We start from the raw sequence: 19,121 nt of genomic DNA on the forward strand, positions 1-19,121 counted from the left end.
TGTATGTATCCCCCCCCCCCACTAAGCACAACCTGTTAAAGCAGAAAAGAAAGAGGAAAACTCAAAAAAGGAACTCACCCTCTCGTCCCTCTCTCTCTACCCTCCAACACCTTGTCCTCTATGTACCACTAAATTTACAGTTTTCCTAATGAATATCAAACCTCTAGACTATTTTCTCCCATGTAGACCACCGTGCCCTATACCAATTATTTTTATGTATTTTAGTGTGCCACCATTTTTCTGAGACCCTAACCTTATTTACATAGGGTATCCAATCCTGGATCTACCAAGGGGGATATGCTCATCCATTGAGCTATGGTCAGACACTCATAAAAAAAGAAGTTTGTATACCATAATACTCTGGTTCTCTGGTCATACCTCCTTAATCATACACCCCAAGATACAGGATTTAATTTAGGGGTCTATCGCACATTTGTATATCTTCTCGATTATTTCAATCAGGTCTCTCCAGAATTTTTTCAACTTTGAGCAGCGCAACTACATATGTGTAATGCCTGTATCCAACATAGAACATCTGAGACATTCAGCCGACAGTCTTAATTTTATTTTGTGTAACCAGCTAGGTGTATAGACAGTGCCTCCTGTAATGAGTGCAAAACACAGTGCCCCCTGTAGATAGTGCCACAAACAGTGCCCCTGTTGAGAGTGTCACACACAATTCCCCCTGTAATGAGTGGAAAACACAGTGACCCCTGAAGATAGTACCACACACAGTGACCTCTATAGTTAGTGCCACACACACTTCTACCTGCTAAGAGTGTATCTGAGGACACAGATAAAATAGAAATTGGCAGTTGCCTGGTGCAGCGGGCCAAAGATATGGGGCTTTTGCCTTGGAAGCCCAATGCTAGCGACGCTACTGCCAACTACTGTATCTGCGTCACGACAGAGGCCCCATGACCTCTGGGACCCCACGCAATTGCGTGGTGGTATAGACCACCGCTGTATGTATATGATGCGTGGGAATATATGTGTGTACATATGTGGTGTTTGTGTGTGTACAGTGTATGTATGTATGTATGTATGTATGTAGTGTGTGTACTTATACATTTGTGTGTGTTTATGCGGTATGTGTGAATAGTGTGTTTATATTGTATATATGTAGTGTCTGCCTATGGAAAAGTGGGTTTTCATTGTGAATGTGTAAGCAATATTTACTGACTGATGCCCTGTTATGTTATATTCTATCAGGGCAGCTAAGTGTATTTACTAGTCTACAGACACTGCTGCACTGCTGATTCTATATACTGAGAAAATGCCCAAACTGCTGTATTATATTGTATGTGGAATAAGTGCAGCAGTGTATATTTACTCCTAGTATATAAACTGTACACTGTTGTACTAGTTCTATATGCGAATAAAATATGCGGGGCAATGGCTGGGAGGAGAGTTTAAAAAATTTGGAAGGTATGAAAACGATCAGGAGGGAGGGGGCCCACTAGTGAAATCTTTGCACTGAGCCCACCAATGTGTTAAAACGCCCTGTCCAGAACTGCCGGTCACGGGGCTCAACTATTTAGAGTGCTGTACAATCCACTTGAAATAGTTCTGACATACCTTCTGGAGCAGATCCCCCTATGACTAGCAGATTGAGGGGAGGGGGTGTCACGCTGTCTGTTTTGGGGCAATGTCCAGTGACCATTCTTATTTTTTTTGCAGCATTGGAGAAGTATTACATGTTTGGAAGTGTAAGGGTATGTGCACACACACTAATTACGTCCGTAATTGACGGACGTATTTCGGCCGCAAGTCCCGGACCGAACACAGTGCAAGGAGCCGGGCTCCTAGCATCATAGTTATGTACGATGCTAGGAGTCCCTGCCTCGCTGCAAGACAATTGTCTCGTACTGAAAACATGATTACAGTACGGGACAGTTGTCCTGCAGCGAGGCAGGGACTCCTAGCATCGTACATAAGTATGATGCTAGGAGCCCGACTCCCTGCACTGTGTTCGGTCCGGTACTTGCGGCTGAAATACGTACGTCAATTACGGACGTAATTAGTGTGTGTGCACATACCCTAACAGTGAAACATGCTCCATACCACAAAAAAAGCATTCAAACATATACTGTAACCTTGCCTTTCTATAGTAGAAACGTATGCCAACAGTTTATGTGTGACAAGTTTGTTTGTTTTTGCTATTCTATTCTATAGCATGACCTGCTATACTATACTTTAAAGTACTTTACTTTGTACTATACTTTAAAGTATACTTTTTTCTACAATGAAAGTCATATCCATCCCTATTTGGGGTGGTGTGGGGAAACCACTTCAAATAACATTTGGAAAAGCAGTGATGTGTGTAACATGGATGAACGGGTCTCCAGCTGGTTTCTTTTTACAATATTTTTCGCTTTCAATTCTGGTTGTTCAGCTTCACATACAATTCAACAGATTCTGATACCAGGACTGCAAACTATCACAGTCATTTGGAGAGAATGGGGGCTTTCCTGGATGATGGGAGGGGGGTCACACTTCTGGTAAACTAGTAGCTCAAATTGGCAGCTATTGTAGTACAGTTTTTTTGTCACACAGATTTCTGAATCTGCTTCCACTTATAACTTCTTCACACAGGAATTCTTCCTGCAATAATAAGTGAGGTTTATGCAGTGTCTCTCCTATGAGGCACTACAGGCAATATTACTGTGTCATACACTGCTGTCTCCATTATAGCTCTCAAACGCCCCATTTTTCGCAAGATGGTTCCACAAAATGGACCTCAAAGGTAATGGGGCATATGCAAATGTGCCGCAAAGTGAATGTTCCTGAAAAATTGTGTGTTCATTCCTGGCCAAGTCTGAGAAGGGGTATAATATGTTCCGCGAATGTTGGGAGGTATGGAAAAACTATGCAGCATATCCTACCTGGAACCCGTAGTACATTCCATCTGAAAAGCTGCACCACATTGTGGTGCAGTTTTTCGGGCGAAATTTCCACTGTGGAAAGCAACGGTAGAAAAAAACAAAACTGTTCATACATATGATGGCCGTTGTCCCTTCTTTGATGTCCACTCCGGCCTCTCTGGAGCCCAGAGTGGACCGCTGCAGCCAGTGACCGCTGCAGCCTGTGATTGAAACGTCATCCCAGGTATCTGGACTGGTGGAAGAAGCAGGGAGTTCTGGGTAAGTATAAAGTTTTTTTCTATTTTTTGATTCACAACACTTGCCTATTTGTTGCGGGTTTTTCATCTCCATTGAATTGAATGGGGGAAAACCCGCAACAGAAAAGCAACAAAAGCGCAGCATAAATTGACATTCTCCAGATTTAAATTCCGCACCCCAGGTCAATTTATTAACATTTTCGCTGTGGTTTTTTTCCGCAGCGTGGACATGAGATTTTCAAAATCTCATCCACTTTGCTGCTACTGTAAATGCTGCGGAATTTACGCACAGAATTCCGTTACGGAATTCCGCAGCATTTACGCTACATGGGAACCCGGCCTAACACTTTCCTACTTTTCACCTTCCTTATCACCTGAGACTCCTCCCACTAGTCATGCACCAATCATAGCATGATTTCTAGCCAGATTGTCACTTGCCCTACAGGATCTGGAAAGTTCATGTCTGCATACTTGCCAACAGTCCCGAAATTGCCGGAACTGTCCCGAATTTACAAAGACAGACCCAGTAAATTACTGTCCCGGCAGGACACAGATACAATTGAATACTATGGCAGAGCAGGAAACTATTCACTTCCTGCTCTGCCATTCATTTCTCCTGGAGCGCCGGAATCCTCGGCCAAAGCGTTGCCGATGCCATGGCCGGGGATTCCGCTCATAGACAGAGCCCCTGACTTCACTGTCCATGTAAGGGCAGTGACGTCAGGGCACCTCCTGCAGCGGAATAGCCTGACAGAGCATTGTCTATGCTCTGCCTTTGATTCCGCTCAAAGACGGAGCCCCTGACTTCACTGTCCATATAAGGGCAGGGACATCAGGGCAGGGCACCTCCTGCAGCATAATCCCTGGCCTGAGCATTGCCGATGCTGGTTTTTACACTACCAGTAGTGGTCAGCACATATCGCCTAACCCTAGTGATAAAGTGAGACATCACCTGCCAGTATACAACTGGAAAACCAGAGAGACATACTGGCAACCAAAATAGTTGTCAGCCAAACGAGTGCAAAAATTTGGAAAAGCCACGCCCATCTGATAAGCCACGCCCCATGAGACACACCCACCAAAGACGTCACACCCTAAGTGTCCCTGGAAAAAAAATTCAAATGTTGGCAACTATGTGTCTGCTATACTGTGTGACAACCATAGGAAAGCTCAAATCTCACTACATGCACACATTGAATAATTTAATAATAGTTGGTCCCTTTGCAGGTGCACTACTGACCCCAGCATACCCAGGTGTGCCACATGAAATCTCTATGGAGACAAGCATGCAGAGAGCCATGGAGAAAAATGACTTAGGAGCTCCCCCTGCAGGTTCCTGCATGCATGTCCTCTGCAGAGAATTCTACTGCTGTATTAAATTTATTCTAGACAATAGGACCCCCTTATCCTCAAGGCCTCTGTACGGCTATTCAGGCTGCACAGGCAGCATGTCCACCCCTCACGTTTTTTTGTTTTTTTTACACACACTCCTGCCTGTGTGATAATGGCTGGGGCACAACACACTCTGTAAATGCCCAAGGCAGTGGTTTCAGTAAGCACCGCACCACCCTTGGTCTATGAGCATGCTAGTTGTCGGATGGACAATCATTAACCTAACTGTCCCCTGTTGAACGTCTCCTCACTACTGTAGTATTCTTAGTTATGCAGGGAAACAATGATTGGTAAAAAATGTAAAGACAGGACTTGATGTCATGAACACTGCAGCACTCACTGAGGACTTCCACCAAGAACAATAGGTTCTTGGCACCTGAGGACACAACAAGTTTTAGGACTGAATTTTCATGCAACTGCTCATGGTGCGACTCTCAATCATCTTTAGGGCAGATACAGACGAACGTTGCGTTTTTGCGCGCGCAAACAACGCTGCGTTTTGCGCGCGCAAAAAACATTTGACAGCTGCGTGTGTCATCCGTGTCTGATGCGCGGCTGCGTGCTTTTCGCGCAGCCGCCATCATAGAGATGAGTCTAGTCGACGCCCTTCACTGTCCAAGGTGCTGAAAGAGCTAACTCTTTCAGCACCCTCGACAGTGAATGCCGAACACAATATCGAAAAACCTGTTGAAAAAAAAGAAAAAGTTCGTACTTACCGAGAACTTCCCGGCCGTTGCCTTGGTGACGCGTCCTTGGTGACGCGCCTCTCGACATCGGGCCCCACCTCCCTGGATGACGCGCCAGTCCATGTGACCGCTGCAGCCTGTGCTTGGTCTGTGATTGGCTGGAGCTGTCACTTGGCCTGAATTGGCATCCCGGGAGGTCAGACTGGAGGAAGACGCCGGGAGTTATCGGTAAGTCAGAACTTTGTTTTTTTTTTACAGGTTCATGTTTATTGGGATCGGAAGTCACAGTCCATGGTGCTGAAACAGTTTAACTCTTTCAGCACCATGGAGAGTGACTATCTCCTGACGTCGCGTACCAATAATTTTTTTGCCGGGTTCGGCCAAAACGAGTTCGGCCGAACCCGGTGAAGTTCGGTTCGCTTGTCCGGCTCCGCTCATCGCAAAGACACTCCGTTTGGATGTTCGGAAACAGAAAAGCACGTGGTTACATTCATCCTTTTGACAGCTGTTGCGCAAACACGCAGTTCGCACGGAAGTGCTTCCGTGCAACCTGCGTGGTTTTCACGCACCCATTGACTTCAATGGGTGCGTGATGCACGAAATACGCAGAGTTATTGAACCTGTCGCGCTTTTTGTGCAGCAGACAAACGCTGCGCAAAAAGCACGGACTGTCTGTACTGCCCCATAGACTTGTATTGGTCCATGCGTGCCGCGTGAAAACCACGCGGCCCGCACGGACCGAATACACGCTCGTGTGAATCCCCCCTTAGGGTGATAAAAGGTTTGGGGACATCTGACTCTGGGTGTTAATTCTCAGTTTGTACCTACTGCAATGAGAAGAACACAGATATATATTCATGTCAGGGGCGTAACAAAAGGGAGGCACAAGTTGTAGTCGCACCTGGACCCTGGTATCTAAGTGGCCCCAAACAGCCTTCTGCGACAGAAGAAGACACTTGTACTTTAAATTGCAAGTAATGGCTCAGGGTCCCTTTCTCAGATTCTGCTTTGGGGCCTTATGTACTGTATTATTGTTATGATAGATAAGGATGCATTTTTATTGTGTATTTTTTTCGTAAGCAATCTACAGCAACGAATACGATCCAGTGTTCCTAAAGATTTATTGGATTTGTTATTTTCAGCTACGGAGAGTCCGAGAAGCAGAAAAACAATGCAAACCTCTCCTGGAAAAGAACAAGTGCCTCACTAAAAGAAATGATGAATTAATGCAATCCTTGCAACGTATGGAAGATAAGCTGAAAACCCTTTCTAAGGAGAATGCAGAGATGGTATGTTGCTATGATTAGTGTATTACAGTTAGGCCATGTTCACACGCAGCTTAAAATGTCTGCAGTGGAAATAGCCTTTCTAACCCAAAGCAAATACGCTGCAAAATCTAAATACGTTATCTGATTTTTCCACAAATTTGGTCATAGATTTAATCCCTCTGCATTGCAAATCCTCTTAAAAGGGACTGCCACATCTTAACAACCTCTGTCCATATAACCATTTTTAAATGTTTCCATTCTGTTTTTAAAAAATCTTTAATCTTTAGCGAGAGAAAATCATATCTCACGCACCACTAAAGAAGTTAAGATCCTTGAATGACCTTGACCAAGCTGGGGAGGAGCAAGAGATTGAATTCCTGAAGTTACAAGTGGTAGAACAACAGAACATTATTGATGATTTAACAAGGGTAAGGATGATTTAATTGGTCATTGTACCGATACTTTACATTTCTTGTGAAGCGAGATAATATTATATATATATATATATATATATATATATATATATATATATATGCGTATATACATATATATATATATATATATATATATATATATATATATATATATATATATATATATATATATATACATATACAGTGAAGGAAATAAGTATTTGATCCCTTGCTGATTTTGTAAGTTTGACCACTGTCAAAGACATGAACAGTCTAACATTTTTAGGCTAGGTTAATTTTACCAGTGAGAGATAGATTATATATAAAAAAAAAAAAAAATTATATATATTTATTTGCATTGTGCACAGAGAAATAAGTATTTGATCCCCTACCAACCATTAAGAGTTCAGCCTCCTCCAGACCAGTTACACGCTCCAAATCAACTTGGTGCCTGCATTAAAGACAGCTGTCTTACATGGTCACCTGTATAAAAGACTCCTGTCCACAGACTCCATTAATCAGTCTGACTCTAACCTCTACAACATGGGCAAGACCAAAGAGCTTTCTAAGGATGTCAGGCACAAGATCATAGACCTGCACAAGGCTGGAATGGGCTACAAAACCATAAGTAAGACGCTGGGTGAGAAGGAGACGACTGTTGGTGCAATAGTAAGAAAATGGACGACATACAAAATGACTGTCAATCGACATCGATCTGGGGCTCCATGCAAAATCTCACCTCGTGGGGTATCCTTGATCTTGAGGAAGGTGAGAGCTCAGCTGAAAACTACACGGGGGGAACTTGTTAATGATCTCAAGGCAGCTGGGACCACAGTCACCAAGAAAACCATTGGTAACACATTACGCCGTAATGGATTAAAATCCTGCAGTGCCCGCAAGGTCCCCCTGCTCAAGAAGGCACATGTACAGGCCCGTCTGAAGTTTGCAAATGAACATCTGGATGATTCTGAGAGTGATTGGGAGAAGGTGCTGTGGTCAGATGAGACTAAAATGGAGCTCTTTGGCATTAACTTAACTCGCCGTGTTTGGAGGAAGAGAAATGCTGCCTATGACCAAAGGAACACCGTCCCCACTGTCAAGCATGGAGGTGGAAACATTACGTTTTTGGGGTGTTTCTCTGCTAAGGGCAGAGGAATACTTCACTGCATCAATGGGAGAATGGATGGAGCCATGTACCGTCAAATCCTGAGTGATAACCTCCTTGCCTCCACCAGGACATTAAAAATGGCTCGTGGCTGGGTCTTCCAGCACGACAATGACCCGAAACATACAGCCAAGGCAACAAAGGAGTGGCTCAAAAAGAAGCACATTAAGGTCATGGAGTGGCCTAGCCAGTCTCCAGACCTTAATCCCATCGAAAACTTATGGAGGGAGCTGAAGATCCGAGTTGCCAAGCGACAGCCTCGAAATCTTAATGATTTACAGATGATCTGCAAAGAGGAGTGGGCCAAAATTCCATCTAACATGTGTGCAAACCTCATCATCAACTACAATAAACGTCTGACTGCTGTGCTTGCCAACAAGGGTTTTGCCACCAAGTATTAAGTCTTGTTTGCCAAAGGGATGAAATACTTATTTCTCTGTGCACAATGCAAATAAATATATATAATTTTGACAATGTGATTTTCTGTTTGTTTTTTTCATATAATCTATCTCTCACTGGTAAAATTAACCTAGCCTAAAAATTCTAGACTGTTCATGTCTTTGACAGTGGGCAAACTTACAAAATCAGCAAGGGATCAAATACTTATTTCCTCCACTGTATATATATACACATATATATATATATATATATATATATATATATATATATATATATATATATATATATACACATATATAGTACCAACATATTCCGCAAAACTAATAATGTAGTCACTCACATCAGTCCCTGTCCAAAGTGAGGTTTATAATGTAATCTCTTTTCTATCAGACATACATACACCCCTACACTAGGGCCCATTTCATAGGAAGCCAATTAACTCAGAGCTCACCCATGCAAACAATGGGGACAATATAAAAACTCTGTGAACATATTGACATGGTCAGATTCAAACCTAGGACCTCATTGCTACAAGACAACAGTGGTAACCAGTAGCTTACCTGTAGCATCCACATACTTAACGTGTAGGTTGAGTTTCTCATTTTGTTCTGCACCATGACAGGTTTTGTAGTTGTAGAGCTTTTACATTTACAGTGTACCTGATTTTTTTTTCCTTATTTTTTTGTATTTTATTTAACATTTTAATATAATCCACATGCAAATCTGTGTTAAATATGTATTATATTTGTTTTATTTGCATCATAGAGATATAAGTATTACCAGATCTATGGTTCTAAAAACTCCTGTTTTTTCCAGGATAGAGAAAAACTTATCAGACGGAAAAAACATAAAAGAAGTTCTAAGCCTATAAAGGTGAGCACCAAGAAATCTTGCATGTGATATATTCTCAAATTAAATATATGTACTTTATATGTGGAATTCGAATGAAATATTAGCAAAACAACTACTAGTTTTGGAATAATCGTGCAAATTAAAGGAGTTGTCCTAACTGAACAACCTCTGTCCATATGCCCTAGCAGGTCATATGGGCATCATAATGGGACCACCTTCTATTAGCTGGAGCATAAAGCCACTGCGACGAGCTCAGGTGGACTTGGCATGACCATGTATTCATAAATGGCTACTAATTTACCCTACTCTACTGTGATATTTTCTTATTGCTGTGGTATCAGACCCCATTCAATGTAGAATTCTATATCCGTGCGAAGGAATAGTACTTTCGTACCTGAAGAGCAGTTGATATTTCCATACTTGTTACAGAGACACCTGGTGGACACTGTTTTTGGATATGATGATGACTCCATGGATTCTGAAACATCATCAGTTGCTTCCTACCGAACTGACAGAACGCCAGCCACACCGGATGATGATTTAGATGAAGTGGGTAACGTTGCATAGTTAACAGAGATAAATTCTTATACTTTTATTAATAGGATGCAGTCACACGTGGCAGATTTTGTTGCCGAAATTTTCTGCAACTGAAAATCAGTTCCATTAATTTGAATAGAACTTGCAGAAATCCATGCGCCTGCTGCAGAAATAAACCCATTTAGATGAATTGAACTGATTTTCAGTCGCAGAAATTTTCTGCCGCATGTGACTGCACCCTTTTCCATCTACATGCTACATGCCCTTTGCTGAGCTAAATATGACCATTCTGGCATGCAGTATAATCTGATGCTGGTGTTCCTATGAATAATTACATATAGTAATAACCAAATGCTACAACTGCATACATGCCATAGCAAATAAATGTCAATAATGATGATAATAATCATGTACTGCCTCCTAGTTTCTTTTACTTTCTGACATTTTACCACATGCTCGAATATCCCGAAAAAGTGGTAATATGAATAACTTGTGTCCCTTTGCAGAGTTTAGCAGCGGAGGAGTCTGAGCTAAGGTTTCGCCAGTTGACTAAGGAGTACCAGGCATTGCAGAGGGCCTACGCTTTGCTCCAAGAACATACAGGCAGTATAATAGATGCAGAGAAAGAGGCAAAGGTAAGAAAGCATGGAGTATCATTTTATAAGTCTGAAGTTATTGAAGTGGTTTTGTCAATAAAGTTTACTAATTGTTTAATGGAAAATCTCTGCTTGCTGTCAATCGGTGAAAAAACGTTTTTGTTAAGGAGACTGAGAATCCATAGAGGACAATTCCTGCTCACAGCTAAACATTTTATACAGGCAATCCTCTGTGATCTAATACAATTTACCTACTCTGATACATTGTAGCAAACTATCAGGATAGGATGTTTCTAGCTCAAAGAGGATTGCCTAGACCAGTGGTCTTTGAACCCATCGCTCTACAGCTGTTGCAAAACTATAACTCCCACCATGACATCCTGGGAAACAGAAAATCCACAACAAGGCTTCATGTTGTTACTTCTCTTTAAAGAGAACCAGTCAGCTTTCCTGACATGTCTGTTTTTAGTAAAAACTTGTATTCCCTATAAAATAACAATGCTGTAACACCTATTCCTAGAACTGTGTGTTGTGCCATTCCTCTGTTATTCCTCCTGGAACTGTATGAATAAATTAACAATTGGGCTTTACCATTCCTCTTGTCAATGGAGTGTGTCCCTACACAGTCTGACATTGTACAATCGGTGCTGACAGCATCAGACTGTGTAGGGACACTAAAACGGACATGTCAGGAGAGTCCTCTTTAAAGTAAATGGCATTATTTTTTACTATTTGATCCATTCTATAACTTACTGAACCTTTTTAAAGTGATAGTAAGGCCCTGTTCACACAGAGCTTTTTGACGAGTTTTTTGACGCGGAAACCGCTCCGCAAAACTCATCAAAAACCGCCCGAAAATGCCTCCCATTGATTTCAATGGGAGGCGGACGAGTTTTTTTTACCGCGAGCGGGAAAAACCGCGTTGCGGTAAAAACAAGCGACACGATCTATCTTGAGGCGGTTTCCGCCTCCAAAACCCCATTTCAATCAGTCAGAAACTGGAAAAAAACGCCTCGACGAGTGTTTTGACGAGTTTTTGTCAAACCACTGTGCAAAAAACGTCTGGAGCAGTTTTTGCCAGAGGAATTTTCCTCCTGCAAAAAACTCCGTCTGAACACAGCCTTACAGTATATTTTTACTGCTTCTTTTTTATGTGGTCAAAATTATATAGCAGACACAAATGATTGGACATAAAATGACACAATATCCATAACATTTGGCAGATTCAGGAACAGATGCAAACAGAGGCCCTACGCTATAAAGCCAAAATCGAAGATCTCGAAAAGGCATTGTCTGAAAGGGGGCAGGTTCGTAACTGACCTTGACATTTGTATATGACTTTATTTTACTTCTTTAATACCTAATTATTTTCTGTTTCTCAATAGGATTCACACTGGGTGGAAGAAAAACAACTTTTCATGAAACGAAATCAGGAATTAATAGAAAAGGTAAAGTTTGTTCCTTTATGGGACACCCTAGATATGATGGGTAAGATTACTCTACCCAGGGGCGTAGCTAAAGGCTCATGGGCCCCGATTCAAAAGTTCTTATTGGGCCCCCCCCCCCCCGCAAACTTCTCATGGCCGACGGTCCGCAGCTTTCAGCTGCATCGCTGGGTCTCCTAAGTGACCCAACAATGCAGCACTAGCAGCCAGGGGCATCACTATGGCTGGGTTCACACACCCTATTTACGGACGTAATTCGGGCGTTTTAGCATTGAATTACGTCCGAAAATGCGGCTCAAAAGCGTCGGCAAACATCTGCCCATTCATTTGAATGGGTCCTACGATGTTCTGTGCCGACGGTCATTTTTTTTACGCGCCGCTGTCAAAAGGCGGCGTGTAAAAAAGACGCCCACGTCAAAGAAGTGCCTGTCACTTCTTCAGACATAAATGGAGCCATTTTCCATGGACTCCATGGAACACCAGCTCCATTTAACGTCCGTAATGGACGCAGCGAAAGACGCCTGCACATGCCATTACGGCTGAAATTACGGTGCTGTTTTCTCAGCCGTAATGGACGCTGCCGTGTGAACATACCCTCAGGGCTTAAAATGTCAGGGGAAATAGCCCCAATACATATGTGTCCACCCCAAAAAAATGTGTGTATAGGAGACAGCATAGCATATCTATAGCACTACGACCCTATAAACTATGGATAGGATTAGATACATTGGCTCAGCAGACAGTATCACACATAATAGGATTAGATACAGTGGCTGAGCAGACAGTATCACACATGATAGGATTAGATGCAGTGGCCCAGCAGACAGTATCACACATGATAGGATTAGATACAATGACTCAGCAGACAGTATCACACATGATAGGATTAGATACAGTGGCTCAGCAGACAGTATCACACATGATAGGATTAGATACAGTGGCTCAGCAAACAGTATCACACATGATAGGATTAGATACAGTGGCTCAGCAGACAGTATCACACATGATAGGATTAGATATAGGGCCCAGCAGACAGTATCACACATGATAGGATTAGATACAGTGGCTCAGCAGACAGTATCACACATGATAGGATTAGATATAGGGCCCAGCAGACAGTATCACACATGATAGGATTAGATACAGTGGCTCAGCAGACAGTATCACACATGATAGGATTAGATATAGGGCCCAGCAGACAGTATCACACATGATAGGATTAGATACATTGGCTCAGCAGACAGTATCACACATGATAGGATTAGATACAGTGGCTCAGCAGACAGTATCACACATGATAGGATTAGATACAGTGGCTCAGCAAACAGTATCACACATGATAGGATTAGATACAGTGGCTCAGCAGACAGTATCACACATGATAGGATTAGATATAGGGCCCAGCAGACAGTATCACACATGATAGGATTAGATACAGTGGCTCAGCAGACAGTATCACACATGATAGGATTAGATATAGGGCCCAGCAGACAGTATCACACATGATAGGATTAGATACAGTGGCTCAGCAGACAGTATCACACATGATTGGATTAGATATAGGGCCCAGCTCGCTGACATTGCGGCTCCAGCGCTGGACCCAGGAAAGGTAAGAATAATAATTTTGCTTCTTTATGTGTTACTGATTATTTTTGCGTGTTTGTGGTTTTTTACAAGTTCGGTTGTTGGACTACTTTGGATACGAGGACTACTTCAATGACGGCATTTTTTTATTCTCAATAAAATGGTTAATGAGGGTTGTGTTTTTTTATTTCAATGAAATATTTTTTCTATGTGCTTGTATCTTTTTAAACTTTATTATCACAGCCTTAGTAATGGCCGCTGGCTGATTGACAACCTCCATTATTAAGGCGGGGCTTAATGTTAGCAGGTGCAGAGGCTAACACTAACCCCCATTATTACCCCGGTACCCACCGCCACCAGGGGTACTGGGAAGAGCCGGGTACGAACCAGTACCCGTCCATCTGTAGTGACGGGCAGGCACCGGGGTGGCTGCAGGCTGGTAGTATTAGGCTGGGGAAGGCCAAAAACAGTGGCACCTACCACCCTGGTAATGCTGCCTGCTGCTGCTGTGTTGTATCCGGCTGGTTATGAAAATTGGGGGTGGACCCGACATCGTTCTTTCCAATTATTATTATTATTTTTTTAAATGACGTGGGGTCCCCCCCATTTTTCATAACCAGCCAGATACAATAAAGCAGCAGCAGCCTAGCATTACCAGGGTGGGAAGGGCCACTGTTTTTGGCCTTCCCCTCCTGATAATACCAGCCTGCGGCCGCCCCAATAGCCGAACATCACTACAGATGGTCAGGTACTGGATCGTACCCGGCTCTTCCCAGCACCCCTGGTGGCGGAGGGTACCGGGGTAATAATGGGGGTTAGTGTTCGCCTCTGCATCGGCTAACACTAAGCCCCGCCTTAGCAATGGATGCTGTCAATCAGCCGGCGGCCATTACCAAGGCGGTAGTAATATAGTTTAAAAAAAAACAAAGACATATAAAAAATATTTTATTGAAATAAAAAATAAACCCACACAACCCTCATTAACCATTTTATTGATAATAAAAAAAAGCCGTCATCGAAGTAATCCTGGAATCCGACGTAGTCCAACGACCGAACCTGTAAGAAAACACACGAAAAAAACGATTAGTAACACAGGCTTAGTTACATGGCCCATGTGTGATACTGTCTGTGGGACCCTGTATCTAAGCCTACCACAAGGTAGGCTTAGATACAGGGTCCAGCAGACAGTAATCTTATATAGTATAAGATTACTGTGTGATGGGGCCCTGTATCTAAACCTACAGTGTGGTAGGCTTATATACAGGGCCCATCAGACAGGATCACACATGGGCCATGTATCTAAGCCTACCATGTGATTGGCTTAGATACAGGGCCCAGCAGACCCCTAAGCCTGCTACATTGTAGGCTTAGGGGTTGTGCAGTCCCTAAACATTGATGGCCGATCCACAGGATAGGCCATCCATAGCTGATGTGTCGTACGAGAGCTGCTTCCCCTTCATTTCACTACTCGCTCACACTGTGAATCGCCGACACCGATTCACAGTGTGACCGGAATGAAGGGGAGCAGCTCTCTCGTACGAGTGCTGCGGCCCCTTCAAAACAGCTGATTGGCGGGTCCCGGGAGTCGGACCCCGCCAGTCAGGGCTACTACTCTTACCTTCCTCTTCAGCCGCGGCGGTAGTTCTGTCCTCTCGATGCTGTGCGCGGCACATAGCGCTGTGACGTCATGCGCTGCGCACAGCGCTTGACGTCAGGACCTCCGCTGCGATCCGGAACCAGGAAGGTAAGTACAGTCTGTTACTATAGTAACAGGGGCCCGCGGCCAGAGTTACTATAGTAACTTTTTATTGATGTGGTGCGGGGTGCTGTGGGCCCCCCTGGCTTTGGGGCCCGGTCGCAATTGCGACCGCTGCGACCCCTATAGCTACGCCAGTAACTCTACCCTAACAGCCACTTGGGGACAATGAAACCTAAGAAAATGATTCGACATGTATACACACGCAAGTACAATACAAGTGAAAGTAAAAAAAGAAAACCTAGAATCTTCAAAAAACGGAATAAAAAACATTCGTAAATATTATGTATGTCATTGGGCATAATTTCTACCACATCTTGCATGTAAAAACCACAACACAATATTTATTAGTTACACTTTATCATTAGAACCATCAGTTGCACACATTTATTATCCTTGGAACTTCTGTTTACTGAGCAAGACATATAACAATTATCTGTAATGTGTCACTAACTGTCGAAAAAGAGGGGTGGGTGTTAATCTTGTATTAAGTAACTGCCACTAGGTGTCTCCCTTCCTGTAATCTACTGTCCACCCCTGTTGTTAAGAAAAATCCATCTCTAGTAACAGAGAAGAGAAGACTGACTGCAGGAAGTGGAAGTGTGTCTCTTCACAGCTTGCCCATAGAAGTCTATGGAGAGGGGGGCAGGAGGAGGGTGCAGAGAAAGAGTGGATCACACACAGGCACGCTGCCAATACAAATCTATTGAGAGGGGAGTGGAAGCAGTAGAAGAGAGAGAGACAGACATGGATAGATAGATAGATAGATAGATAGATAGATAGATAGATAGATAGATAGATAGATAGATAGATAGATAGATAGATAGATAGATAGATAGATAGATACGTTCATGGGTTCCTTGAACATCGGGGGAAACCATGAACGGAAACCGAACAGAAATCATAGCTTTCCGTTTGCATTACCATTGATTTCAACGGTAACGCATCCATTGCAAATGGTTTCCGTTTGTCACTGTTCTGTAAGGTTTCTGTTTTGACGGAATTAATAGCGTAGTCGACTGCGCTATTGATTCCGTTAATGCAAACGGAAAGCTATGGTTTCCGTTCGTGGGTTCCCCGATGGAAAGGTCCGACAGAACCAATGAACGGAACCCCGACGCAGATGTGAACGAAGCCTTAAATTACTGAATAGCGACTTTACATATAATTTCCTCCAAAGTCAATTAAATATTGATTACATAAAAATGTAAATATACATGCAAATAAAGGAAATCGAAGCTTACCCTGTGTATGTGATTGTGAACACTTTTAGATTGAGAAACTGGAATATGAAAATAATCGTCTACAACAAGAACTGCAAGATGCTAGAGACCAGAATGAGTTGTTGGAATTCCGCAATCTGGAGTTAGAAGTAAGACTGATTCATAAGATTATCTATTTTCATTTTAATCTTGTTAAAGTTTGTGAAATTATTAAAAAAAACATATAGTCCATATTTATTTGCATTGAAGGGTACAGACAATAAACTTGAATTCCTTGCAAAGTATTATCATATGTCTGTCTGGGGGTGTTCATAGCCTTTCCCTTCTTCTCATTTGACTATCTCATTGAAAAAAAAAAAAGAAAAGACAAAAAATGGGGGGACATCCCTTCTTACATTTCTCACCCCCTCTCTCCACATTTGGGGAGACAGAAAATTCTGTAAATTCCTGTTTTGCTTTCTTAAAAAATCCAGGCTCTTCCATCAGTCTCTGCATACAAAATATTTTGTCCATTTTGGTGTAATCATTCTGGCTGATGTTAATACACTTTTATATCTGGCCATGTGACCCAGTTTTTTGATATCAGAGCTATTTTGCTCATTAGGCATCTCCGCCGTATCGAACATTTATGAATTTGTAGTTGAGAACCTACATACCTCTACACATGTATACTATCTTATCACAAGATCATCTATGAATTATTTATATTCCACCGAATCCATTCAAAAAATAACAACCATCTCACTTTTACTTTCCTGGATGGATTTAATAGTCTCATTCAAGAAAGTCTGTTCAGCATTTATATAGAAACATACATTCAAAATTGTCCTTGTAAACACATTTACTAAGCAAATACACCAGGTTTGTCGAAAACTTTGAGAAAAATATTCGCAAACGGTGACGTGTGAGTGTGACAGATTTGCGTGAAAAATTTTAGAGTGATGAGAAAAGTGGGTGAGGTCTCCAAGAGACTTAATTTAAGCCACAATTATTAAGGTAAACAAAGTCTGCATTATGGCGGAAAGAAGCGGACCCACCCCCCACTGTTCTATCGAACCTCATTTAGCTCAGCATAGAACACTATGGTGTTTTAAGTTCAGTTCCGTAGAGCTGCGAGGTAATAGCAGTCATAACACAGATGCTAAAATACATACGGTAGATAGGTAGGTACATGTATCGGTGGAAATGTTCCTTTGTCTGACATGGTCCTGGCCTAGGGTACTAAAATGGATGTCATCCACTTCCCAGTATGCCACCAACAACATATTTGAACAGCTGTATTGTAGTAGAATAGATCTCCACTCCACTCCATAGATCTTACTTGGCGGTTATTCATATGAACGGCCATCCATGTAATACATGTTTGTCTCGAGTCCGGTTGGCTCATAGAGAGGGGTCACAGGCAGATGATCCCGCTCTATATTGTGTCTATATGCCCTAATTGGACCTATGAATAAAGGTTGTCTTCATGAGACGCCCCCTTTAATTAATTAGATGTATGGATACAGCATGAAAGTGTGGAGCCTAGGCTAAATTGACACTTGCGTTGTATAATCCGTTACTCTGATCCATTTTTGGATTAAATTAATGGGAAAAAAAATGGATCCGTTAAAAATCCCATTGAACTCAATGGAATTTTTATTTGCATCCGTTTTTTTTACGGAGATAAAGTGTGCAGAGTACAGGACATTTTTCTCAGTTAAAAAAAAAACGGATGTCTACTGGATGGGTTATTTTTTATCATTGGTGTAAAATGGATACAATCGAATTGTAATCCGTTTGCAACCGCTGTTATGATACCATCTGTTAAAAGATAACGAATGATATTAAAACGGATAGGGCAACGCAAATGTGAACATACCCTTAGTAGGGAAAGTTGTTTATAAAATTATGCTGATACGTGTATCCTTTGGTGAGAGATTATTTGCATTGTGATTTTGTTTTTTTACAGGAACGAGAACGAAGGTCCCCTCCATTTAATTTACAGATCCATCCATTTTCTGATGGAGTCAGTGCCCTACAGATTTACTGCATGAAGGAAGGTGTCAAGGTATAAGATATTAATTGTGTATGCATTTCATGTAAAAGAAGTGTCATGTGACTGAATGAGACTGCCACCTAATGGTCAAACAATATTTAACTCAAAACACCCAAGTTTTACATTATTGTTCTTTTATTTTTAAGGATGTCAACATACCAGATCTTATCAAACAGCTAGATATTCTGGGAGACAATGGGGTGAGTAGTTGTAGTAGTTAGTTGTCCTTAGTTCATATCCCTATCCAACTAAATATTATTCCACACTTAACTCAAATTTTTCTTCTCTGCCAGAATTTAAGGAACGAGGAACAAGTTGCCATAATTCAGGCGAGCACTGTGCTGTCATTGGCTGAGAAGGTAATGTTTAAATATTTATCAGTTCTGGTTGTCTTTCCAGGCTTGCATCAATAAGGGTATGTGCACACGAGAACTGTCTTTTACGTCTGAAAAGACAGACTGTTTTCAGGAGAACATAACGTAAAAGCTCCTCCTCGCATTATGCGAGGCGTCTGGGACGCTCGTAATCTTGAGCTGCTCTTCATTGACTTCAATGAAGAACGGCTCAAATTACGTTTGAAAGAAGTGTCCTGCACTTCTTTGCCGAGGCAGTCAATTTACGCGTCGTCGTTTGACAGCTGTCAAAC

General features: G+C 42.2%; 1 protein-coding gene across 1 annotated transcript in view; it reads left to right on the forward strand.

Annotated features, from left to right (window-relative positions):
* The window catches only part of JAKMIP2 (janus kinase and microtubule interacting protein 2), a 136,193-nt gene that overhangs the window by 103,752 nt on the left and 13,320 nt on the right, over positions 1–19,121 (forward strand). The window contains exons 7-17 of the mRNA XM_075856517.1: positions 6,342–6,488; positions 6,755–6,895; positions 9,261–9,317; positions 9,726–9,845; positions 10,340–10,468; positions 11,653–11,736; positions 11,815–11,877; positions 16,488–16,586; positions 18,389–18,487; positions 18,622–18,675; positions 18,769–18,834. Coding sequence (XP_075712632.1) covers positions 6,342–6,488; positions 6,755–6,895; positions 9,261–9,317; positions 9,726–9,845; positions 10,340–10,468; positions 11,653–11,736; positions 11,815–11,877; positions 16,488–16,586; positions 18,389–18,487; positions 18,622–18,675; positions 18,769–18,834 — 1,059 coding nt within the window. The remainder of the gene's footprint in view (positions 1–6,341; positions 6,489–6,754; positions 6,896–9,260; positions 9,318–9,725; positions 9,846–10,339; positions 10,469–11,652; positions 11,737–11,814; positions 11,878–16,487; positions 16,587–18,388; positions 18,488–18,621; positions 18,676–18,768; positions 18,835–19,121) is intronic.

This window comes from Rhinoderma darwinii, chromosome 3 (assembly GCF_050947455.1).
Source record: "Rhinoderma darwinii isolate aRhiDar2 chromosome 3, aRhiDar2.hap1, whole genome shotgun sequence".
In the NCBI taxonomy this organism is placed as follows: Eukaryota; Metazoa; Chordata; class Amphibia; order Anura; family Rhinodermatidae; genus Rhinoderma; species Rhinoderma darwinii.